Source organism: Mesocricetus auratus, unplaced genomic scaffold (genome assembly GCF_017639785.1).
Source record: "Mesocricetus auratus isolate SY011 unplaced genomic scaffold, BCM_Maur_2.0 Super-Scaffold_100010, whole genome shotgun sequence".
Lineage (NCBI taxonomy): Eukaryota > Metazoa > Chordata > Mammalia > Rodentia > Cricetidae > Mesocricetus > Mesocricetus auratus.
The window spans coordinates 85,499,085-85,524,887 of NW_024429194.1; the positions used below are offsets into that span (position 1 = coordinate 85,499,085).

At 48.9% G+C, this 25,803-nt stretch overlaps 1 protein-coding gene across 1 annotated transcript in view; it reads left to right on the forward strand.

The window, feature by feature from the left end:
• The window catches only part of Pla2g6 (phospholipase A2 group VI), a 42,596-nt gene that overhangs the window by 5,742 nt on the left and 11,051 nt on the right, over positions 1-25,803 (forward strand). The window contains 9 exon segments of the mRNA XM_040754151.1: positions 1,775-2,020; positions 10,615-10,830; positions 11,665-11,848; positions 13,399-13,586; positions 16,387-16,483; positions 17,235-17,369; positions 17,371-17,418; positions 23,093-23,201; positions 24,278-24,442. Coding sequence (XP_040610085.1) covers positions 1,812-2,020; positions 10,615-10,830; positions 11,665-11,848; positions 13,399-13,586; positions 16,387-16,483; positions 17,235-17,369; positions 17,371-17,418; positions 23,093-23,201; positions 24,278-24,442 — 1,351 coding nt within the window. The 5' untranslated portion in view covers positions 1,775-1,811.

Genomic DNA, 25,803 nt, shown 5'->3' on the forward strand with positions numbered 1-25,803 from the left:
TAAAGCTTTGGTCATTCTGTGTGCCATTCGGAAAGCCAAGAAAAGCAACACGGATCCAGGCCTTCACCTCCAGATGTCCTGGTATGCTGCTTTACCTGTCATCCTTTTTATTTTCGATTCCATTTGCTTTCTTATGTGCATGTGGGTAGAGTGTGTGCTGTGGTGGGCATGTGGAGGTCAGAGGACAACTTAGTTAGTTCCTTCCACCTTAACATGTGTTCTAGGGATTGAATTCAGGTTCCAGGCTCACACTATAACTGCCTTTACCTGGTGAGCCATCTCACCAGCCCTTCAGAAAGAGTGTGCAAAATATTTACTCAGTTAAGTTTTGTCATAAGAAACTTGAACTGGGTAGTGGTGGCGCACGACCTTTAATCCCAGCACATGGGGGGCAGAGGCAGGAGGATCTCTGAGTTTGAGGCCATTCTAATTTACAGAGCTAGTTAACAGCCAGGGCTGTTAGAAACCCTGTCTTGAAAAGACAAAAAAAGCCAGGCGTTGGTGGCGCACGCCTTTAATTCCAGCACTCGGGAGGCAGAGATGGGTGGATCTCTGTGAGTTCGAGGCCAGCCTGGTCTACAAATCAAGTTCCAGGACAGCCTCCAAGACAATACAGAGAAACCCTGTCTCGAAAAAGAAAAAAGAAAAGACAAAAAAAAAAAAAAAAGACACTTGAGCTGTACTTCATGCAGGGGTGAGAGACCTTTGGAGTCACTTCATTTATTTGTGTGTATGGGGGGGGCAAGGTCCTCTTAAATCAATATTTTTAGCAAAAATCTTGACTATCAGACTGGGCATACAGCCCAGTAGAATGCTTGTTTTGTGTTCCTGAGACCATGGGATAGATTCCCCAACTTTCCCCAAAACAATTGTTACTACAGCTAGTGTATATATGGTTTTTGTCCCACCTTAGCATTTTTAGTGTGTGTGTGTGTGTGTGCGCGCACGCGCGCGTGCGTGTGCGTGCATGTGTGTTACATTGCATACACGGAGGCCAGAGGACAACTTGAAAATACCTAAAAAAAGTAAAGCTGGGCGCAGTGCACAGTGGCCCACACTTGGGATGTTGGTGCTGGAGAGGCAGACACGAGGGTCTCTGGGTCTCACTGGCTAGCCCATCTAGCCTACTTTGTGAGTTCCAGGTCAGCGAGAGCCTGTCTCAAAAACAAGGTGGAGAATACCTGAAAACAGATACCTGGGGGTGACCCTGGCCCACAAGTATGTGCAGACATTCACACGCATCTCTATGTCCACAAATCCCCAAACGGACACTTGGTGGGTTCACTTTCATCCTGAGGGCCCGCCTCTGTGGCTGCTTTTAGAGCTCTGTGAAACCAGGGACAGGGTGCAGAGAGACATGCGCTCCCTGCCTCCTTCCTAGTGGCGTGGGGCAGTCTGGTATATCACAGCCAGGGGCCCTTGGCTTTGCTTGTGAAATTGGCATGCCCATGCCAAGCTTAGCTATCTCCAGAATGTCATTTTTGATTTTCGAGGTAAGAAGCTGCTCACTTGCCCAGGCCTTGTCGCAGACATTCATGCCCACTGTCCTTACTGTCAGTACCAGTCCTCTGTCAGAGAGGTCCCTGGCCTGGCCTGAGGGTCTGGAACTTTCCATCAGACCTGCTATTCCATGCAGGGCGGTTTCTCTCCTCTTCAGGTTCCTGCTGGTCCAGAATTGGTTCAGAGCTGGAGGGGTGATGGAATGCCCGTGAGGACACCTGTGAGAGGCATGAGAGGCTGCGTCCAACTCACCAGAGACCTTCTTTTCTTCCAGAGCGAGGGGGCAGGCTGGCCCCACTGCCCCACGGAGGATGCAGTTCTTCGGACGCCTCGTCAACACCCTCAGTAGTGTCACCAACTTGTTCTCAAACCCATTCCGGGTGAAGGAGGTGTCGGTGGCTGACTATGCCTCAAGTGAACGTGTTCGAGAGGAAGGGCAGCTGGTCCTGTTCCACAGTGCTTCCAATCGCACCTGGGACTGCATACTGGTCAGCCCTAGGAACCCACAGAGCGGCTTCCGGTAGGTGATGGGCTGCGGGACCTGCACTCTCTTTTCATTCCTTCCGTCCTGAGCTTTTGGGGTCCCTGTGGATATGGCTTCTTTGCCTGGAAGTCCTGTTACTGGAGGGAAGGGTCAGGCGGAGAAGGCAGTGGGTCATTCCTGAGTCTTCTTGCCTGTAGATGATGGGAAGGAGGAAGGACTGGGAAGCTGGCAGGGCCCGTTGGGGTACCCTTCCACTGGATTGCAGTGCTGTGACTAGTGTAGGCGTCAGGGTCTGGACAGCCAGGGTGTAAGGGCTGGCAATAGGCAAGCAGGGACTTCTTGGCCCTCAAAGGCTAGGGCAGGACTCCAGGACAAGGCAGAGTGGGAGAAGGGGACACTCCACAGAGCCAAGACTCCATTTCAGGGTCTGATGGAGCTGGGCTGCCTGACGTCAAGGTGGGTTTATACCAATGCTCTTTTTGCTTGCTCTTCTGTCTGGCTATCCCATCAGCCACCTGTTCACAAGAGCTCTGGGCCTGGGGCCAGTCAGCCCTGTGAGGTGACACAAGTGGTCTGTGTCTTTAAGGAACACTCAGTCTGGTGAAGGAAACCACAAGTACACAGGCCTGCTAATCCTTGTTCCGTGTCCTGATAGACGGAGAACCTGGGTAACCAGAGAGACACAAGAAGCAGTCCTTTGCTGTTGCTGGCCAAGCCTGCAGAACTACTCTGGAGGAGAGCTAGCTTTGCTCCAGAGAAGGGAAAAGGCTGTTCCAGGTCTTCAGAGGCAGGGAGGGCTCATGCCAAGGACCTGAGTTTGCTTCTCAGTACCCGGGTCAGGCAGCTCACAACTGTAACTCCAGCCCCAGGGATCCTGTGTCCTATTCTGGCCTCAGAAGGCACCTGCACTCATGCAGACACACACACACACACACACACACACACACACACACACACACACACAATTTAAAAATTGTGAAATAAGCTGGGCGGTGGTGGCACATGCCTTTAATCCCAGCACTTGGGAGGCAGAGGCAGGTGGATCTCTGTGAGTTCGAGGCCGGGCTGGACTGACAGCCTCCAAAACAATACAGAGAAACCCTGTCTCATAAAAACCAAAAAAAAAAAAATTGTGAAATACAACAGACATCTAGAAGAGTATCTTTCACCCAGAGATTAATCACAAATATCTCTACTGACACCACACTGAGAAACAGAACATGCTGTACTAGAGGCTTCTTTTCACCAAAGAATGACAATTAGCAACCTGACTTTTGTATTCATCGCTTTTGTATTCTTCACCCAACTTTCTTTCTTTCTTTTTGTTTTTTTGTTTGTTTGTGTTTTTTGAGACAGGGTTTCTCTGTATTGCTTTGGAACCTGCTCTGGAACCAAATTTTGTAGTTCAGGCTGACCTCGAACTCACAGAGATCCGCCTGCCTCTGCTTCCTCAGTGCTGGGATCAAAGGTGTGCACCACCACTGGCTTAACTTTCTTTTTTAAAGATTTTATTTGCTTTTCTGTGTACTGGTGTTTTGTCTCCGTGTATGTCAGGGTGAAGGAACCAGATTCACTGGAACTGCAGTTACAGACAGTTCTGAGCCACCATGTGGGTGCTGGGATTGAACCTGGGTCCTCTGGAAGAGCAGCCAGTGCTCTTAACTGCTGAGCCCTCTCTCCAGCCCTATGTTAGTATGTTTATATTTGTTTTTATGTGTATGGCTATTTTGCCTGCATGCATGTTGATGCATCATAGCACGCCTGGTGCCTGAAGAAACTGTCAACGTGTATAGCACATGATCATGAGTCTGGCCCTTTCCACTTACACTTTTACAACTTTTGATTGTTTTCTCTTATTATTATTTTGCTTTTATTTATTTATTTAGATACAGGGTCTCACTATGTAGCTCTGGCTGTCCTGGAGCTCTGTAGACCAGACTAGTCTTGAACTTATAGAAATCTATCTGCCTGCCTCTGCCTCCTGAGTCCTAGGATTAAAGGTGTGTGCTTCCATGCCTGGGTATTATTTTTTAAGTGTGTGTGTAAGTGTGCGTACCCACCCGACATGGATGGGTGCTGGGAACTGAACTCTGGTCCTCTTCAAGAACACCAAAGACTCTTAACTGCTGAGCCATCTCTCCAGCCTCCTTGGATTGTTCTTTGTTTGCTTGGGGGTTACTGTGCATAGTCTTTTCTCCAAGGTTTCTTTTCTTTTAGCTCTGTGGAGCTGTTGTTGTGTTGTCCTTGGCTTCCATGTTGACAAGCCAGCTGTCACACTGTGGTCATCCTCTGCCATGTTAATTACCTCCTTGCATCTGTGCTCATGCCAGCTTCTGCTTGTGTTCAACACTGCTCCTTGACAGTTATTGCTATGCCACAAAGCATCCCAGAGTGCAGTGGCCCAAAGCTAAAAGTATGTGATCTGAGCAGGATACCTGCTAGGATGGCCTGACTGCACGTTCCTCTTTGGAAGTGTCTCAGCCTGGCTGGTTGGTGCTAGCACCTGGCTGTGAGTTCATCCAGGGCCCAGAGATCTCCGCTATTGCTTCTCGTGGCGTTCTGGCCAGGTCCTAAAAGAGAGATATCTTGTAGTGGTAAAGCAGTTAGCCAGGCAGGTCAAAGAGCAGAGCAATACAGATCCTAGTGACTTGGTGACAGGCATGTCAGAGGATTTGGGTTGCTGTTTTATAGCCTACACATGTGGTAGATATGGATTGGGGTTTTGTTTTTTAAAAGATTTATTCATGGGACCAAGATGGATCAATGAGTAAAGGCTCTTTCCACCAAATCCAACAACCTGAGTTCAATCCCTGGTACCCACATTTTACATGCACATGCATAGAAATAAATAAATATAATAAAATATTTTTTCCAAAAAAGACTTGTGTGTGTGTGTGTGTGTGTGTGTGTTGGAAGACAACTTTTGGGAATCACTCCCTCTGTCAGTCATGTGACTCTTGGAAATCAAACTAAGGTTGTCAGGCTTGGCAGCAAGCACCTTCACCCACTGAGCCATCATGCCTGCCTTATTTTTACTTTATTTTTGAGACAGGGTCTTAGACTGTGGTTCAGGCTGCCATGATACTTACTATGAGGCCTAGATTGGCCTCCAACACAGAGCAGTTCCCTGCATCAGTCTTCTCAATGCTGGGATTATAGGCATGTGCTATTACCCAGCTTTGGCATTTAAAGTTTTGGGGATTTATAGGGAGATGGACTTGGAGAATAGAGTAAATCAATAGAACGTTTTTTTCTTTTAAATTTGTTTTGGAAAGTTTGTAGACATTAACCCTTAAAATAAGACTTCCATCTAGCCTTTTCTGCTCTGTGCCTGGCCCTCTCATGATGGTTTGCGTCTCTTCCCTGTTTTCCTGTATTTTCTTTTCTGTTCTTTTATCTACACACACTTGATTCTGCCTGTTTTCTGTGGACTTTTCTTCCCATTCACCAGTTTTTTTCCTCAACACTGTTCAGTCTGTTGAATTTCAGCTTTTTCAGGCAGTGTCTAACAAATCCCAGGCTAGTGTCAAGCTTGTCACATAGCTTAGGATGACACTGAACTCACCATGCTCTGTGTGAGACATTGTTCTAAACAGAGAAAGTAAAAGAACAAACAAGTGGAAACACCCACTGCCGTGATGGACAGAAGAGAAAGAGCCAAAACCTGCCAGGGCTCCTCCTGCACGCTGAGTGCTGGGGTTGTCATACACTCACGCTCTCTGAGTGCTTCATGTTGTTGCCCTCCCCATAAGAACAGACACGCTGTCTCAAAATAACAAACCAAAACCAAAAAAGAACACACTCCATGGCTCACACCTTTAATACCAGCACTTAGAAGGCAGAGGCAGGTGGATCTCTGAGTTTGAGGCCAGTGTGGTCTACAGAGTGAGTACCAGGAAAGCCAGGGCTATACAGAAAGACCCTGCCTTGCAAAACCCAAAAAAACCAGCGCGCGCGCGCGCGCACACACACACACACACACACACACACACCAGACTCTATCGTCGCTCTGTTGAGACCCATGTCCAGCATAGAGCATGCCTGGAGGTGTTTGTTAAGTGCGCCCTTCAGAGGACAGGCTGGGGAGGACGGGCTGGGGAGGACGGGCTGGCTCCATCAAACCAGCCTTCTATGGGCACTGCCTGTACTAAAGCCAGCTGACTTCCGCACTTGTATAGGTGTGAGACAAAGCCCGACTGTTGGGAACCATGGCCAGAACTCCAGGTTACCCCCCCTAGCGTGCAGTTGCCTGGCTTTGTGACTGTCACACTACTTTCTCACCATCCTCACAGGAGTGTTTCAGATGGGACTCAGAGAAGGGAAGGGTTTACCAAAGTCTCAAATCAACTTAATAGCAGAACTGGACTCACACCCAACGCCTTTTCAATTATCAGAATTTTCTTTTCTGATTAGAAAAATAACTCATATACTCATTAGCGAAATTTAGAAATAAGAGAAATGGGTAGGTGTTGGTGGAGTTTGTTTTCCGTCTGGTCCCACAAACTTTTAGCCCAAATAAACACACAGAGACTTATTTTAATTATGAACTGTTTGGCCAATGGCACAGGCTTCTTATTGGCTAGCTGTCTCTTAATTATTAACCGATAACTACTAATCTGTGTATTTCTACATGGTCTTATCTTATCAGAGAATATCTGGCATCCTGTCATCCCAACAGCTACATGGTGTCTTTTCTTGCCGACTTCTCTCTTTCCTTTCCCCAGAATTCTCCTGGTATGGTAGCCCCACCTGTATTTCTTGCCTGGCTACTGGTCAATCAGTGTTTTATTCATCAACCAACAAGAGAAGCATATATACAGAAGGACATCCCCTATCATCTCCTCTTTTCTGTCTAAATAAAAAGAAAGGTTTTAACTTTAACATAATAAAATTATATGTAACAAAACAGCTATCAGGGCTGGAGAGATGGTTCAGAGGTTAAGAGCACTGACTGCTCTTCTAGAGGTCCAGAGTTCAATTCCCAGCAACCACATGGTGGCTCACAATCATCTGCAATTCAATCTGATGCCTTCTTCTGGGATGTAGGCAGAACACTGTATATGTAATAAGTAATAAATAAATACAAATCTTTAAAAAAACAGCTATCAAGCAAGAACTATAGTTAATAATATTTAGTTCACTAACATTTGGCAAAATTTATAGAAAATATTCTATCATCTATCCTATCTTTGTGAGTCTAAAGTTTTATATGTAACTTATTTTTTATCACAACTAAGGAAAACCATAGCCATAACTATATGTCTTCAAAGACCACAGGAGGACAATATATAAACTCTAAAAATGATAGAGACATCTCACTGCCTGGACAGTCACCTGAAGTTCCTCTGTAACATTGGGGAATCCATCTTCAGCCTATAGGTCAGAGTGTGCCTGGCAGACTTCTCAGAGAAGCAGGAAATTTTAAACAGTCTGCCTGTATTGGCAGCTTGTTGGTCATTTTTTTTATGTCCTGCAGAATGTCTGGCAGACTTTCATGAAGCAGGAACCCTGCAGGACTGTCTCATCTTGTTTTGGCAAGTTCAGTAGTCACTTCCCTGTGGGTCCTGGATGTCCAGTTCATGTAGCATAGAGTCAGACAGTTCAGGAGCAGTTTCTTGCCCAAATGGCTATTTCTGCCATGTTGAAGGCAAACTCCATACGTAGTTTCTTCGATGCCCATCTTCCTCTCTAACGTAATTGTTGTTTCCAGGAGCAGTTGTGTCTAATTGTAATGAAAAACCCTAATAAACCATTTTGTATGCCACAATCTGAAGGTCTTTGAAAGGTTTGAGTAATATCAGGTAGGAATGTTGGATTTATTCTACTCTATATACATTGTGACACACATCGTTACAGTCCTTCTTGCATAGTTGAGATCACTTTGTGTTATATATTAATTGCATCCTTCTTTTTCACTTGTTACAAAAGTAAATCTCCGTCTTCTTTGAAAATAATTTACTATATTTTGTTTATTTTGTATAGGCCTATGTCATAGTGTAGAGTAGGGGTCGTGTCATAGTGTAGAGTGGGGTCGTGTCTAGTGTAGGGTGGGGTCTATGTCATAGTGTAGGGTGGGGTCTATGTCATAGTGTAGGGTGGGGTCTATGTCATAGTGTAGAGTGTGGTCTATATCATAGTGTAGAGTGTGGTCTATATCATAGTGTAGAGTGTGGTCTATATCATAGTGTAGAGTGTGGTCTATATCATAGTGTAGAGTGGGGTCTATATCATAGTGTAGGGTGGGGTTGTGTCATAGTGTAGAGTAGGGTCTATGTCATAGTGTAGGGCGGGGTCTGTGTCATAGTGTAGAGTGGGGTCTATGTCATAGTGTAGAGTGGGGGTCGTGTCATAGTGTAGAATGGGGTCTATGGCATAGTGTAAGTTGGGGTCTATGTCATAGTGTAGAGTAGGGTCTATGTCATAGTGTAGAGTGGGGTCTATATCATAGTGTAGGGTGGGGTCGTGTCACAGTGTAGGGTGGGGTCTGTATCATAGGTTAGAGTGTGGTCTATATCATAGTGTAGGGTGTGGTCTATAGATAGTGTAGGGTGGGGTCTATATCATAGTGTAGGGTGTGGTCTATATTATAGTCTAGAGTGTGGTCTATATCATAGTGTAAGGTGTGGTCTATTTCATAGTGTAGAGTTGGGTCTATATCATAGTGTAGGGTGGGGTCGTGTGATAGTGTAGAGTGTGGTCTATATCATATTGTAGGGTGGGGTCGTGTCACAGTGTAGGGTGGGGTCTGTATCATAGGTTAGAGTGTGGTCTGTATCATAGTGTAGGGTGTGGTCTATAGATAGTGTAGGGTGGGGTCTATATCATAGTGTAGGGTGTGGTCTATATTATAGTCTAGAGTGTGGTCTATATCATAGTGTAAGGTGTGGTCTATTTCATAGTGTAGAGTTGGGTCTATATCATAGTATAGGGTGTGGTCGTGTCATAGTTAGAGTGGGGTCGTGTCATAGTGTAGAGTAGGGTCTGTGTCATAGTGTAGGGTTGGGTCTATGTCATGGTGTAGGGTGTGGTCGTGTCAAAGTGTAGAGTGGAGTCTATGTCATAGTGTAGGGTGTGGTAGTGTCATAGTGTAGAGTGGGGTCTATATCATAGTGTAGAGTGTGGTCTATATCATAGTGTAGAGTGGGGTCTATATCATAGTGTAGGGTGGGGTTGTGTCATAGTGTAGAGTAGGGTCTATGTCATAGTGTAGGGCGGGGTCTGTGTCATAGTGTAGAGTGGGGTCTATGTCATAGTGTAGAGTGGGGGTCGTGTCATAGTGTAGAATGGGGTCTATGGCATAGTGTAAGTTGGGGTCTATGTCATAGTGTAGAGTAGGGTCTATATCATAGTGTAGGGTGGGGTCGTGTCACAGTGTAGGGTGGGGTCTGTATCATAGGTTAGAGTGTGGTCTATATCATAGTGTAGGGTGTGGTCTATAGATAGTGTAGGGTGGGGTCTATATCATAGTGTAGGGTGTGGTCTATATTATAGTGTAGAGTGTGGTCTATATCATAGTGTAGAGTGGGGGTCGTGTCATAGTGTAGGGTGGGGTCTATATCATAGTGTAGGGTGGGGTCGTGTCATAGTGTAGAGTAGGGTCTATGTCATAGTGTAGAGGGGGGTCGTGTCATAATGTAGAGTGGGGTCTATGTCATAGTGTAGGGTGGGGTCGTGTCATAGTGTAGAGTAGGGTCTATGTCATAGTGTAGTGGGGTCTATGTCATAGTGTAGAGTGTGGTCTATGTCATAGTGTAGGGTGGGGTCTGTGTCATAGTGTAGGGTGGGGTCTATGTCATAGTGTAGGGTGGGGTCTGTGTCATAGTGTAGGGTGGGGTCTATGTCATAGTGTAGAGTGTGGTCTATGTCATAGTGTAGTGGGGTCTATGTCATAGTGTAGAGTGTGGTCTATGTCATAGTGTAGGGTGGGGTCTATGTCATAGTGTAGGGTGGGGTCTGTGTCATAGTGTAGGGTGGGGTCTATGTCATAGTGTAGGGTGGGGTCGTGTCATAGTGTAGAGTGGGGTCGTGTCATAGTGTAGAGTGTGGTCTATGTCATAGTGTAGGGTGGGGGTCATGTCATAGGAGGTCTAAGGGTGACTTTTTGGAATCTACTTCTTTCTTCCATGTGGGTCTTTAGGATATAACTCGGGTTGTTAGGTGTGGCAGTGGATGCCTTTACCCACTGGGATATTTTTCTAGTCCTTTCCTATTTTGCTAAACCCTTTTAATGGCTGTATAATATCCATTGCATAGATAATTGAACCATAACTCACATGGTATTCTCTAGCTTACCATATATCTTAAGTAGCACTTGGTGCCGACCATATGCAAAGAGCCAGAGTTTGAGACTGAGGCTCCTGGATGTGACAATCAAATCAGAAGTGACTGTGACTTGGTTTTCATTAAATAAGGCATAAAATCACCAGATGGAAGACTTTAAGCATAGTTAAATACAAAGTAAACTATTTTTGAGGATGGTGTTGGAACAAGGGGAGCAGACTTGATTGCAGCCTGGGCCAGAGGGTGACTTGTTTGCGGCATTCATGGTGATTATGCTGGGCACTGCCCCTCAGCTGGCCCAGCCTGTATCCCCGTGACTCACCTCAGAGGCCTCTTTTCCTTGGTGGCAGACTCTTCCAACTGGAGTCGGAGGCAGATGCCCTGGTGAACTTCCAGCAGTACTCCTCCCAGCTGCCTCCCTTCTACGAGAGCTCTGTGCAGGTCCTGCACGTGGAGGTCCTGCAGCACCTGTCTGACCTCATCCGCAGCCACCCCAGCTGGACGGTGACGCACCTGGCGGTGGAGCTTGGCATTCGGGAATGCTTCCATCACAGCCGCATCATTAGGTGAGAGTGCATGTTGCTCGAGAGCTGGGCCATTGGAGTGTGGTGGGTGATGATCAGCCCTGGGTGCACATGCTGCTGGTTAAGAGAGGAGCAGCTCTGCCCTGGCTAATAACTGAGAGCACTGGTTACAGTCGGAAGGAGATGCCGCATTGAATGTTTCCAGCCATTCTGTCATCTCAGAGACACCCTGGAATCAGGGCCACAGCTATTCAGTAGGAGAGGGCTCAATAGAGGCTCAGGTCATAGTCCCCTTCCCAAGCCCCACTGTTTTCCTGATGCTTGGATGGTCTCTTTCATATCCATCTAGTGAGTGTTGTGTCAGCAAATTCCCCAAAGAGGTCACCTTGGATGCCCTTGCAGGTCACTGGCTGGCTGCCCTGTACTCCTTGGTTTAATGCTTGGGTTCCAGCTAAAACCTTATCAAGCTGGGCATGGTGATGCCACCTTTAGTCTCAGCACCTGCCTGGTGCATTTCTGTATGTTCAAGGCTAGCCTGGTCCTCATAGTGAGGCCTTATTTCAAAAGCAAAGTCAAAACCTCTCTTGAGTTTTCCAGCTCACAGCAGTTCCTGAAGTAGAGGTTCAACAGGCTTCTGCATTGTGCGCCCCTTCTCTGTCACCCTGTTGCCACCTTCCCTTGGCATGGCCACAGGGTACATGTCCCCACAGGTGAGCAGAGCTCCCTGCAGCCCGCTCAGCTCAGCAGGCGCTATACAGTGGCTCAGGCTGATATGGGGCTTGCCCGGATGCTGCTTCCGTGCTTGGACTTCTCGGCATCCCTGCCTTCGGTCCCATCTTATCGCTTACCTGTCACTGCCACCCAATGCCCCCACAGCTGCGCCAACAGCACAGAGAATGAGGAGGGCTGCACCCCACTGCATCTGGCCTGCCGCAAGGGTGACAGTGAGATCCTGGTGGAGTTGGTCCAGTACTGCCATGCCCAGATGGACGTCACTGACAACAAAGGAGAGACGGCCTTCCATTACGCCGTACAAGGGGACAATTCCCAGGTGCTGCAGGTGAGTGCTGATGGCAGGCAGGGGACCAAGCAGCCAAGCACCTCCTTCTGCCTGAAACTTGCCTTGCGGCCTTAGGTTCCTGGATCACTCTGAGGCTTCTCTCTCACCCATCTTTTTGTGGGTTTCATATCTGGAGGAGAATTACATATGTATTTGAACAATTTTTCCTCATTGTTATGTCCTAATAAACTACTGTTCATCTAGCCATGCAGTGATGGTGCACACCTTTAATCCCAGTACTTGGGAGGCAGAGGCAGGCAGATCTCTGTGAATCTGAGGCCAGCCTCATCTACAGAGCGAGTTCTAGGACAGCCAAGGCTGATACATAGAGAAACCCTGTCTCAAAAAACCAAACTAAAACCAAGCCCAGACAACTGTTCATCTAATATTTACATTGTGTGAGGCTGTAGACAACATCTAGAGATGATGACAAGTACTGTGGGGTACATCCCATACCAAAGACTCGAGTACCCTAGGATTTGGGTAGACAGGAAGGCGCGGTACCAGGGATTGGACTCAGAGCTTTATGCATGCCAGGGAAGCATTGTACCGCTAGGCCACTTGATTTCTTTTATTGAAAACATAATACCAGCTGGGCATTGGTGGTACATGCTGTTAATCCCAGCACTGGGGAGGCAGAGGCAGGAGAATCTCTGTGAGTTCGAGGCCAGCCTGGTCTACAGAGGGAGTTCCAGGACAGCCTCCAAAGCCACAGAGAAACCCTGTCTCAAAAAACCAAAAAAACCAACCAAACAAAACAAAACAAAAATAAAAACATAATACCTGCATGCAGAAAGATATTCAGATATTCTGCAGGATTGAAGGTGTCCCAGTTGTTGTAATAACCCACTCCAACCAAAAGCAACTTAGGGGAGAAAAGAATTTACTTGACATAATGTCTAGATCACAGTCTGTCATGAGGGAAGTCAGAAGAGAGCTCAATCAGGGACTCAGAAGCCATGAAGGGCTGCTGCCCTCTGACTTGCTCGCCTGCGTCTCGTGTTTGCCTTAGCTAGGTGTAAGATCACCTGCCTGAAGATGGTGCCGCCCACAGTAGGCGGGGATTTCCTATGTCAGTTAATAATCAAGACAGTCTCTCACAGATATGCCCACAGGTTAATATGACCCAGACCTTTCCTCAGCTGAGGCCCCTCCTCTCACATGACTCTATGTCAAATTGAGGAGACTAACCAGGGCTGAAGGACATGTGACGGAGAGCAAGAAATCTCCCCACCTAGAAAACAAAGTTCTTTTTGTTCTTTTTATTCCAGGCTGGCCAGGAACTCACTGTGTAGTCTAGACTAGCTTTGAACTTGACCTTCTGCCTCAGTCTCCCCAGTACTGGGATGACAGGCTTGTGCTACCATGCCCGGGTTAAGATTCTTCAGAAGTGTTCATACGAGCCACAGTCAGGTGGGGTCCACACCCCACACACTGACCCCACTGTCAGGCTCTTCTTATCTTCTGCAAACGCCATTCATTCCCGTCAGATGTCCCTGGAGTGTGCTAGAGAGGGAGTGGCAGGTAGCTTATGTGTGCTGTCCTGCCAGCTCCTAGGAAAGAACGCCTCGGCCGGCCTGAACCAGGTGAACAAGCAAGGACTAACCCCGCTGCACCTGGCCTGCCAGATGGGGAAGCAGGAGATGGTGCGCGTACTGCTGCTTTGCAATGCCCGCTGCAACATCATGGGGCCCGGTGGCTTCCCCATCCACACAGCCATGAAGTTCTCCCAGAAGGGGTAAGCCACGCCATCACATGACCCCCACTCCCTGCAGAGCCCAGGGCAGAGGCCCTGGTTCTTCAAGCTTCCTCAGGTGACCTGCCAAAGGCGTTAGCCTCAAGAAGGCACTTGACGCTGTTGTGTGAGCTGCACGTCCATGCCCACGAGTCACTGTGCAGAGAATAGACCGCCTAGAGTTTTGTGCTAATGCACCCAGGTTTCTGACCGCGAGCCTTGATGCGCCAGTTTCGAGTCTGCTGCAGACCTGAGGCTTGGCGGGTTTGCAGCACTTGGCCTTGTGCTTGCTCACAGCCCGAGGATGCTAGCCCACTGATCGAGGCCCTGTGTTGCAGCACATTGCTTCTTTGGAGCTGGCAGCCCTTGCTTTAGGAGTGCAGGACCCTCTCCAGCTCTCATGTAAACTCTGGGACTTGTCAGGTCCCCACGGAGTTCTCTATTTGTGTTGGAGAACTAAAGAGTACAATACTGCCGAATGCCACCCAGCCAGAACACCATCTGGAGTGAGTGAGTGAACGCTCAGTTGCTCTTCTTCCCGGCTCCGTCTAAGCACTGGCCTTGGGAAATGAATGAGCAAAGCCCTGTCCGCGGAGTACGCCAGACCCCAGCCTCCCCCTCACAGTGCAGAGGTGGCCTCATGGCAGGTTGTGACCTGAGCGGACACCAGATGACACATACTGCGCACCTGCCTCAGGCTTCTCTGTACCTGTGTGTTCCCTCCTTGGCGCCCTCTCTGCCCCACAGGGTCATCCTTGGTGAGTCTGCAGTCACATTCCAACGAAGACCTTTGTGCAGAAAATGGGGTCTGGGGACTCTTCGTATTGTTTTCTTTGTCTCTGCTTCATTAATTTCTGCTACAATTCTTATTGTTTCTTGCCTTCCACTGGATTTGGGTTTAGCTTGTTCTTGTGTTTTCAAATTCTTGAGTTGTATCACTTAGTCATTTATTAATGTTCTTTCTGATTTTTCAATGTAGGCACTTAGAACTATAATTTTTTCCTCCTAAGACTGTGTTTAATATGTCCCAGGGGTTTTGTGTTGTGTTTTTTTGTTTTCATTTAGTTCCAGGAATTTTTTTCTTTTGACCTGCTCTTTATTCAGTAGTAAACTGTTAAATCTCTGTGAGTTTCCATGTTGGAGGTCCTCTTCTCAGTGCCTGAGTGCTCCCTCTCCTCTTCTCAGTGCCTGAGTGCTCCCTCTCCTCTTCTCAGTGCCTGAGTGCTCCCTCTCCTCTTCTCAGTGCCTGAGTGCTCTCTCTCCTCTGCACAGTGCCTGAGTGCTCCCTCTCTGCTTGGTGCCTGAATGTTCCCTCTCTGCTCAGTGCCTGAGTGCGCCCTCCCCTCTGCACATCGCCTGAGTGCTCCCTCTCCTCTTCTCAGTGCCTGAGTGCTCTCTCCCCTCTGCTCAGTGCATGAGTGCTCCCTCTCTGCTCAGTGCCTGAGTGCTCCCTCTCCTCATGCCCTCACCAGCACTGTGCCCTATTACATTTTGATAATAGATGTTCTCACAGCTAAGAGATGGAATCTCAGTGGTTCTGATTTGCATTTCCCCTTTGGTCGCTTAGGTTGAACAGCTTGCCGTAGACCTGTTGGTCATTTTATGTCTTCTTTAGGGAAATGTCTATTTGGGTCTATAAGGTGAAGTTTCCAGGTCAGGAAAAGCCATCCCTGGGTTGGAGATTCAACAAGGTTGTGTGGTGGAGTAGAGTGTCTTCATTGTGAAGGTAGAATTTTGAGATCCAAAGATGAGTTCTCTTAGGCAATCTTTTTTTTAGGCAATCTTAAAACAAAACAAAAAATAGCAAGCAAACAAAATGAAACAAAACAAAAAACCCCAACAGACTGTCCTTGACTTCCTGATCGTCCTGCCTCTGCCTCCCAAGTGCTGGGATTATAGACTGTGTCCCCACATTTGGTGCTGTTTGGCCCTCCTTTAGTCCCCATGCCCATCTCTGTGTCTATCAGGTAAAATATTCTCAGCAGACCACTGGCTTCCAGCCAGCCCCAAAACTAAGAATGTCACCGTTAGCAGATGTGCCGTGGCAGAGATTTCCCAACCTCGCTGTAACTGCCTATAGTGTTCCATGCCACACCTGATAAATGATTTGCTTAACATTTTTATATTCAGTTTTAATTTTATTTTATGCATGTGAGTGTTTTGCCTTTTTTATTTTTGCACCACTGTGCAGTGCCCACAGAGGCCAGAAGAGAGCATCCAGATACCCGAAATGGGAATTACTGTTAGTCACCCCATGGGTGCTGGGACTCTAACCCAGGTCCTCTGGAAGAACAGCAGCCAGTGCTCTTAAGCCGGGGGCCACTTTCCAGCCCCGTGACTTGCTTTTTAAAGTTGTTGCTGCTCTTGTTGTACATTAGTTACTTGTTCATGTGTATCCCAGGGATTGAACTCAGGTACTCAGGGTTAGCAGCAAGCGCTTTTACCTGCTGAACCATTTTGTGCTCCACCCCCACACACCCTTTCTGAGAAAGGCCTGTGCTGTGCAGTCCAACCTGGCTTGGAATTTGGAATCCTCTTGCACAGCATCCTAAATGTTGGGATTGCAAGTATAATCCCAACCATGCCTGACTTTAGTTTTCAGTTTTTACTCTAGTATAGGTTGCCCTTTCATTTTGTTAGTCATTTCATGTAGTTCTGTTTATTTGTATTTGCCTTGGTGTGCTATCTAGGAGGCCATCATACAATCAGCTAGTTGGCTGTATTGTATGACTGCCTCCGTCATCAATATGAGAAGCCCCGGGTGTCCAGTGCAGTGTCCCTCACTGTCCTGCTCTCTCCCCAGGTGTGCTGAAATGATTATTAGCATGGACAGTAGTCAGATCCACAGCAAGGACCCTCGCTATGGAGCCAGCCCACTCCACTGGGCCAAGAATGCCGAGGTAGGCAGAGTCAGCGGGTGAGAGGCAGGGCAGGGCTGCAGGAGATGCCTGGGAGGATGACGGTGGCACCTGGTGACATGCCCAAGAACAGCTGAGATCCCACCACTGTCCTGCTGCTCTCTGGTTGGTGGCCTTGATTCCTCGTCCATGACTGGGGGCCCTGCTGCCTGACTTTGGAGGTCTTGGGAGGTTAACAGGGCAGCATGGAAACCTGTGCCTCACATGTAGAAGGGGACAATGGTGATATGGCCACTGGGCACAGCAGCCTCCACTCAGAGCCTGCTGGCCTAGCTAAGCAACACATGGGGGCCACCAACACCTGTACTTGCATGTGACGGGCAGGAGGGCTAGGCTGCCACCTCTATGGGACACCAGCTTGTTCACACATGTCCCTTCGGTGCCACATCTGTGAGGCATGCAAGCATGTCTGCTGTCAGGACCTCACATTTCAAAGTGAGTCAGGGTGTCATGCAAAGGCCCCTGGGACACATCCTGTGGAGGCCTCGGGGGAGTCAACGCTCTAGGACCTGGCCCAGAGACCCCTTTGTGGTTCCAGGAAGGGAACAGAAGCTTCTGGAATCAATTTGTGCATCTTCACCTATTTGTCACCTAGTTCTGGAGGTGCGGGTGTGTGTGGGTTAAGGTCTAAGGTCACTCATAGGGCTGGGGCCTGCCTTGAACTTCTCTTCCTTTCTTATACGGGAGGGCTGCCAGGGCGCCCCCCCAGTGCCCACCTGGTCTGTGTCCCCAGATGGCCCGGATGCTGCTGAAGCGGGGGTGTGATGTGGACAGCACGAGCACTGCGGGGAACACAGCCCTGCACGTGGCCGTGATGCGCAACCGCTTTGACTGTGTCATGGTGCTGCTGACCTACGGGGCCAACGCGGGGGGCCCGAGGAGAGCATGGGAACACGCCGCTGCACCTGGCCATGTCGGTGAGCCTGCGGCCACATGGCCTCTCTGTGCTGTCGTGGGGGTATGGGAGGAACAACTGAGGCACTGTGCCTCCCCTCACTCTCCTCCTTTCCTTGGCTGCTACATCAGACATGCCTCCTCCCTTAGCCCGAAGCCCCTGGGGGCAGCCATTGGTTGTCAGGGGACAGACTGCAGTCTTAAAGCATTCTAGTGAGATGAGACAAGAGTGTGAGCATCTTAGCCATGGTGGGAGGGCACTGCCTGCCATCCACCTAGTCTCAGATGAGACTCTGAGGGAAGCGTCAGCCCACAGTCAAGGACAGCCTGTTCTCTGCCCTGACTGTCATGGGCACATTGCCCAACAGGCTGAAACTCTAATTAAGACCAGGGAGGTTGTTAGCACAGGCTAGACCCTTGGAAGAATCTAGTTCTGCAGTTCTCCAGCTTTTTGATTTATTTGGTCCATTTATACTTTTGAAAAATGGCCAAGCTAAACATCTGGGCATGGTAGCATACTCCAGGAGCCAAAGGCTAAGTTCAAGACCACCTTCAGCTACACAGTATTCAGGGCCAGCTTGGGCCGCACGAGACTGTCAAAAACAAAAAAGGTGTACTGTTGTGCCCAAGTTGCAAAGTCCCCAGAGACCACTAGGAAGACAGACCCACTGAACTACAAAAGCAAGGTTTAATGGTTGTTCACCCACCCATGACAGGGACCCCGTCTGACTAGCTGTCACAGCAGCCTCCAGAGGGAGTGAAGTTCCCTGTCTACTGCTAGGTTTTAAAGACAAAAGTTACAGGATTACATCAGTAGATACCAATTGGTTTTTGATTGGTTGACATTTGGGAACAATTATGAGAATTTCTCAAAGTCATATTTTGGCATGAAATACCTGTGAACCAGTTATTTTCATTGGTCAGTGCTGAGAGGGAGCATTCTGTGGTTTCAATGGCTTTGTCTTGTTACTTGCAGGTGGCCTGTTGTTCATAGATACCAATAGTTTCAGAATGATATCCTGGAGACTACAGGGGAGGTTTTGGTCTCCCCTAGAGTTTCTTTTGTGAACAAACAGTTCCCAGGAACCGAGTATCTAGGAGGCTGGGGTGGGGTGGGGGAATCTGGAGTTTCTTTGTGTTCAGTTTTGGCCCTAGGCTCTGGGAGGCCAGAGGATCTGGAGTTTCCTTGTGTCAGAGGCCTACATGTCTTTTCTGTACCTGTCATCGATGCTAAAGCAGGAGCTGAGTGAGGATCTGGTCTGTTCATATTTAAAAGTGAGGCCTTTTGTTGGGCAGTGGTAGCACACACCTTTAATCCCAGCACTTGGGAGGCAGAGGCAGGCGGATCTCTGTGAGTTCAAGGCCAGGCTGGACCGACAGCCTCCAAAACAATACAGAGAAACCCTGTCTCATAAAAAAAAAAAAAGGTGAGGCCTTTGAGTTTAGTTTACCTCTTTCAGTAGCACAATTGTTTTGTTTTTTGATTTTTCGAGACAGGCTTTCTCTGTGTAGCCCTAGTTGTCCTGGAACTAGCTCTTATAGACCAGGCTGACCTTGAACTCACAGACATCTGCCTGCTTTTGCCTCCCAAGCGCTGGGATAGTGTACTCAGGCAGCAACAGGAGGCTCACCACTCAAGGCCAGCCTGGGCTACACAGCAAGGCTACCTCAAACATAAAAACCAATAACCAGGCACATGCATCAGTAACATATCTTCCTTCCTTCCTTCCTTCCTTCCTTCCTTCCTTCCTTCCTTCCTTCCTTCCTCCCTCCCTCCCTCCCTCCCTCCCTCCCTTCCTTCCTTCCTTCCTTCCTTTTCTTTTCCTTGTTGTTGTTTGTTGTTTTGGTTTTTTCAAGACAGGGTTTCTCTGTGTAGCCCTGGCTCTGTAGACCAGGCTAGCCTCAAACTCAGAGATCCACCTCCTCTGCCTGCCAAGTGCTGGGATCAAAGGTGTGCACCACCACACCTAGCTAACAGTAGCATTTCTATGAAAAACTTCATTTTCCAAACCAAAATAAAATTAATGAGTGAAAAAAAGACAGCAATATTTTACATGTTGTGAAACCTTTGTGAATCCTTTTATGCAGAAACCATGAATCCTCATGCCTCCTGGGACATGTAAAAACACTTCAGAAGCTCTAGAGCCTGCTCCCGCCCATCCCCCCCACATGGCTGGGAAGTACACACCGTTTTAGATGTTTGCTGAGTTGCTTTGATGCTATGCCAGAACGCGTCATGTGGCAGTTTCTGACATGCCGAATGAATGCATGGGCCTCTCTGAGGCCATTGCCCTGAACTTTGTCACACTACTGTCCCTGGCTCCTCTTGTACTTTGCAGAGATCTCCTTATACAAGCATGACTTCATATTGCCATTGGAAAATACTGGTGCAATGAATGTGTATTAGGAAAGCCTTTCAATGTGAGGAAGTGGGTAAGCCCATCATAGCATAGGCAGTGGATAAGCCCATCATAGCATAGGCAGATACGATTTTGTTTTCCTTGAAACTTTGAATTTTTTCCCGAGGCAGGGTTTCTCTATGTATTCCTAGCTGTCCTGGAACTCACTCTGTAGACCAGGCTAGCCTCAAACTCACAGAGATCCGCCTTTCTCTGCCTCCGGAGTGCTGGGATTAAAGGTGAACCCACTACTTTCCAGCTGAAAGTTTGAGTTTTATCATGAGCAAAAAATATATTGCCATTTTCTTTCTTAAAACTACAGACTCACTGAATTCATTTTTTTAAAACAAGAGCTCTCTATATATCCCTGACTGACCTAGAACTCACTCTGTAGACCAGGTTGGCTTCAGTCTCAATGATCTTCCTGTTTCTGCCTCTTGAGTGCTGGGATTAAAGGCATGCGCCACCATGCCTGGCATTGCCTTCATTTTTCGACTAAGGCCGAACACTGCCAGCTTATTTGACAGTCTTTCCTACCTTCCACCAACCAAAGCAGCTGGTTGAGTTGTAACTCACACAGCTGTCTAATTCTTACTGATCTAACTCATCTTACTGTCTAATTCATCCTTCAGCAGGGCTGGCTTTTTCTTTTCCTTCCTTCCTTCCTTCCTTCCTTCCTTCCTTCCTTCCTTCCTTCCTTCCTTCCTTCCTCCTTCCCTCCCTTCCTCTCTCCCTCCCTCCCTCCCTCCCTTCTTTTTTCTTGTTTTTGAGGGAGCACATGTAGTTGTGAAAAACAAGACTTCAGGCCGTGACCTCGATGCCCATGTTGTGGTGAGCTCTGAGGCACTGGCAGTTTCATCCACCATCAGTTTTGATCATCTTGTGTCAGCCTGGTTCACAGGGCACACAGATTCTTGATGTTATTGTGAAAATAGCTGTGACCTTACAGACTCTCTGCAGGGTTCTAAGCTCATGGGTCCCCGAGGCCTTACTCTGGGAGCTGTTGATGTGGTTTTGTTCTGTACTGTCACAGATGAACCATTTTTCCAGTTTTTGATAAGTTACTGACCATTTTGACAGTTTTATGTTTAATCACTTCTTCAGGTGAGTTTATTCTCCCCCCTAGAACTTGCCTTACAACCAGACTGGCTTTGAAATTGTGGCACCCCCATAATGCAACCCCCCAAGTGCCAGGATTATGTGTGCACTCAGATGGTATTTTTTAATAATTTATTTTTATTTTATGTTCATTGGTATTTTACCTGTATGTATGTGTGTGAAGGTGCCAGATCCTCTGGAACTGGAGTTATAGAGACTGGGTTCTGGGATTTGAACCCGGGGTCCTCTGGAAAAGCAGCCAGTGTTCTTAACCACTGAGCCATATCTCCAGCCCCGTCAGCTGCTTTAATTTTAAACACACTTAATTTCATTTGGAAGGCCCTATTTTAGCAACACCTTAAGTGCATATGTAAAAATCCAGAAAAGACAGGCATCAGCCTGGGAATCCAGCATGGGACTTATCAAGACCCCCTGAATGTGGGTGTCAGTGAGGAGGCCTAGGGAATCTATTGAGCCTTGGGCAGCAGATCAGTACCCATCCCAAGTATACACACGGACTTTGGACTCCCATAGAACAATGTGAGGTGCACTCTCACCCTGAACTCTTGGGGAAGGGTCTAGGCCATGCCCTATATGAAATGACAGACTATGGACACCACCATGGAGGGCCTCACCCTCCCTGGGGGAATGAGGGGATAATGGGGGGGGGATGGGGGGAGGGCACGGGAGGAGGGGAGGGAATGGGAGAGGGACCTGGAACTGACTTGTGAAGCAACCTCGTTTCTTATCTAAATTTAAACTGGAAAATAAAATATAAAAAAAATCCAGAAAAGAAAGACTTGGGTGACCAGAACACACCTATTTGCCTGTGTCCATATAAATCCAAATAGAACTTGAACTACTTGGAAAAGAACATTCTGGATGTACCACTGCATTCCCTCGGCAGGAAAAGCAGGCTCTTAGAACAGAGCTTAGGGAAAGTTTCTAGGCAGCCAGTCTTTTGGTTTGTGCTTGCCTACCCAAGGGTTAGCTGCATGGCATTCTGGGCCAGGAAGCTACTACCTTAAAGGCTGCCACTGGGGAGAGTCCGTGCAAGGTTGTCTGCAGTGGACAGGCAAGATGGCATCGCAGTCCTCAAGCATCCTGTAACGCTCCTGAGTGTTGGTTGGCAGCATTTGGCTCCTCCATGTCCCCAGATGCCTTACTGTTCTATTGCTGTAAAAAGACAGCGTGTCCGGGGCAACTCTTATAACACAAAACATGTAATTGGGAGCTTGCTTACAGTTTCAGAGCCTTAGTCCATTATCAGTCATTATGACAGAGAGCATGGTAGGAGGCTGAAGAAATAGCTGAGAGCTACATCCTGATCTACAAGCAGAGGGAGGGGAGGGAGGGAGGGAGGAAGAGGGAGGGAGGGAGGGAGGGAGAGTCAGTCCAACCTGGACCTGGCATGGACTTTTGAAACCTCAAAGCCTACCCCTATAGATCCACTTCCAACAAGGCCACACCTACTCCTAGTCCTTCTAATCCTATCAAAGAGTTCCACTTTCTGGTGATTAAGCATTCAAATGTATGAATGAGCCTGTGGGGACTCTTGTTCAAGCCACCATACTATGGCTCCTGGGTTGTCAGTGCAGGTACATTGCTTGCTGTGAGCAAGATGTTTTGGCGAATCTTTCTGGGCCTAGTCCTGCACAGCTGGTCCTTGAAACTCGACTGGCAGTAGAGGATGAAGAAGCAGCAGATGCACATAAGAGAGGCTGGAGTGGGGTGGACTTGCTGACTCTGCTGGGCCAGCAGCAGAAAAGGAGGGGTTAGCTAGTCTCAGTGGGGGTCTCTGCTGGGCATGTCAGGTTGCAGTCATGTGGGAGGAGAGAGATGTGGTTGCTGATTTTGCACATATTGTCAACATCTGCAAACTAGAGGAAGACTTTCCAATCCCGAGTCTGACTCGGGAAGGCTTTGACAGTCCCATGGGTCCTTGTCACTATGCCATGTCAGTATACACATCCGCTCAGGACTTCATCCGCCCCAGTGCTCTTCCATTTTCTCCCTAAGCTCTTGGGCCCTCCCCCAGGGGTCTCTGAAGGTCACAGGTGAAGGCATCGGTCTTCAAGCATCGTTCTTTGTCAGGGGACCCCAGTGTCTCCTCATGCCTCATGCGCTCAGCCTCGGTGAGAGAGTTGGTGGGTGGGGTCTTGGACTATTGCTTATTTCTCTCACCTTCTATTCCCAACAGAAAGATAACATGGAGATGATCAAAGCCCTCATTGTATTTGGGGCAGAAGTGGATACCCCAAATGACTTTGGGGAGACTCCTGCCTTCATGGCCTCCAAGATCAGCAAACGTATGTGCTTTGCAGTCTGGGACAGAGCTGCAGGGTTGGGGAGGTGTGGAAACTGAGGAGGGAAGTCCTGGCTGGAAGGTATCAGATTGACCTGGCTGCTCCCTGCCGAGTGGCCTAATTCCCCAAAGACAGGACAGGAGATGTAGGCCCACCCAGGGCCTTGCTGAGCGTGGTCCTCACTTCAGGGTGAGTGTGTTCAGGCTCCCAGTGGGGATGGGACCAGATTCACAGCAGCAGAGCAAGCACAGGGTCATTGCATGTGCCATGCATGTCCACATATGCCCATGCTTCATACATGCTGGATGCATACATAGACTCGCATGCGCATTGCTGCCCCTGTCCACTGTGCTTAGCCTCAGGGTTATATGAGGCAGCTTCCCTTCACAGAAGCCTACATCCCCTCTGGAAGGCTCACAGGAGTATAGCGTTAGCATGGGTGTGGCCCTGATTGTTTGACCTCTTCTCTCAGCAGAGAGCCCAGCCCTACCATCTAGATGGGCCCCTCCTCCTCCCTCCTACCGTCACCTCCTCTGTCATCCTCCCTCCTCCCCCCTCTTCTTCCCTTCCCTTCCCCTCCTCCTCCCCCTTCCCCTCCTTCCTCCTCCTCCCTTCTCCAGCTCTGCCTGGAGCCAACCCTGCAGAAAAGACAGGGAGGCCAAGGTGGAAGCAGGTGAAGGTACGAGTTGTGGCCCTGTCCCTGGTCTCCTCTGTTCCCTGGGCTTGGTGCCATTGGCTGCCTCATCCCTCTGTGACTCTGCAAGGGGCAACCCTTGTCGTTTTTGAGAACTGCTGACCATGGGGCTAGAGTATCATCATAGCTGGTGAAGGAGAGATGGAGTGCCCACAGTAACTGGGATGACTCTGCCCCCTCTTGCCATATCCCACAGTCCTCCTCGGCCCCTTCCCTGGTGCCAGGAGCTGCTTGGATGTAATGGACCAGTCAGCATACAGTCAGGGAGTTACCCCACATAGCCAGGTCACCTGCTGGATGAGGACCATGTGTAAAGAGGGGGTGTCTCTTGTTAGTTGACGCCATGTCTACCTTCTTCCATCTCTCCTTCCCAAACCCTGACAAGTGATTACCAGGAAGGCGCTCTTGAGTCTGCTGAGAACTGTGGGTGCTGACCACCGCCTCCCACTCATCCAGGGGGTCCCCATGGACCAGAGCTCTGCAGCAACACCTCACCCCTTCTTCTCCCTGGACAAAACTCAGCCCCCAGCGATCAGCTTAAACAACCTAGGTAGGCCACTGCTCTCCCTTCCGCCTCCGCAACTCTGTCTGGGCCCTTGAATCCCAGCAGCCCCCACTAAAATGAGCAGGCCTTCAGGGCGGAAGTAGTTGAAGGGAGGAGAGCCAAGCTTTATCGACCAGTGTAGGCCACCAAATGACCCACAGATCCCTGAGGCCTACTGGGTCCCTAGGTGAGGTCCCTGAGAGGATGCCCTGGATGTGGGCTCAGGGTGGCTATTTCCCATGGTACTTCTCAGGTGGGCACTGTCACAGCCTCTGGCTCTCTGAGAAAGAAGGGTGGATGGATGGTTAGGTGAGCGGCTAGACACCTGGCTTCAGCTCTCGCATTGTTTAAATCTGTGTAGCATAAGACTTGATATGCCCCCTGCTGGCTCCTTTACTTACTTACAGGCTTAGTTTTTCTTTTTCTTTTTTTTTTTGGGGGGGTGGATGTTGTTTTTGTTTCTCAAGACAGGACTTTTCTGTGTAGCCCTGGCTGTCCTGGAACTCACTTTGTAGACCAGGCTACCCTTGAACTAACAGAGATCTGGCTGTGTCTGCCTCCCAAGTGCTTGGATTAAAGGCGTGCGCCGCCACCACCCAGCACTTGCAGGCTTTTTGATGTGGCCAGGAAGCCAGCATTTGCCAGTGTGTGTCACGATGCCCTTAGAGACAGACTAGAGTAGATGGGGATCTGTTCAGGGCCTTCTGGGTTCTGGTCCACCAGGGACCTAGGATTTTTGGGAGTAAGAGTCCTTAAACAGAACTGAGTCTAAGCAGTCAGACCTCTCTAACTGTGGAGGTAGACATCCCAAGCCCAGCCCGGAGCTCTGGAGGGCAGAAAACCTGAAATTCCCCAGCACCCACCTTTCTCTCTCCATTCACAGGCAGGCAGTCATTCAAACCAGGCTGGACAGTGGGCCTGGGTGCGGCGGTGAATGGGTAATGCCTGAGCCTAAAGAAGCCGCTGAGCCTGCCCTCTCCACTGTAGCTAGACCTCCACCCCCACCTCGCCCCCTTCTCAAGCTGCACACCCAGGCATAGGCACCGTCCCTGCACCCTGCCCCTGGTCCCATCTGCTGTCTTGCTGGTCATTCTCCCGCATGTGTGCCTGACCTGCTCCGTGGCATGTGCCTGCTAAGAGAGGCACTGCTGGTGTCCCCTACCTTGCTGCCTGTAGCTTTACTGCACAGTAGCTGTCAAGCCACCTTACAGGGTGACCTGGGGGAGGGGGTGGGGGCTAGAGTACACAGGAAGATGGCTAGATGAGCAGATGGGCAGGTCTGAGCCATCCGGGACAGGACAAGGTGGTCTGAGGGATGACTGGGATGTTCCCTTCATTTGTGGAATCTGGCCCTGATCAGTGTCCTG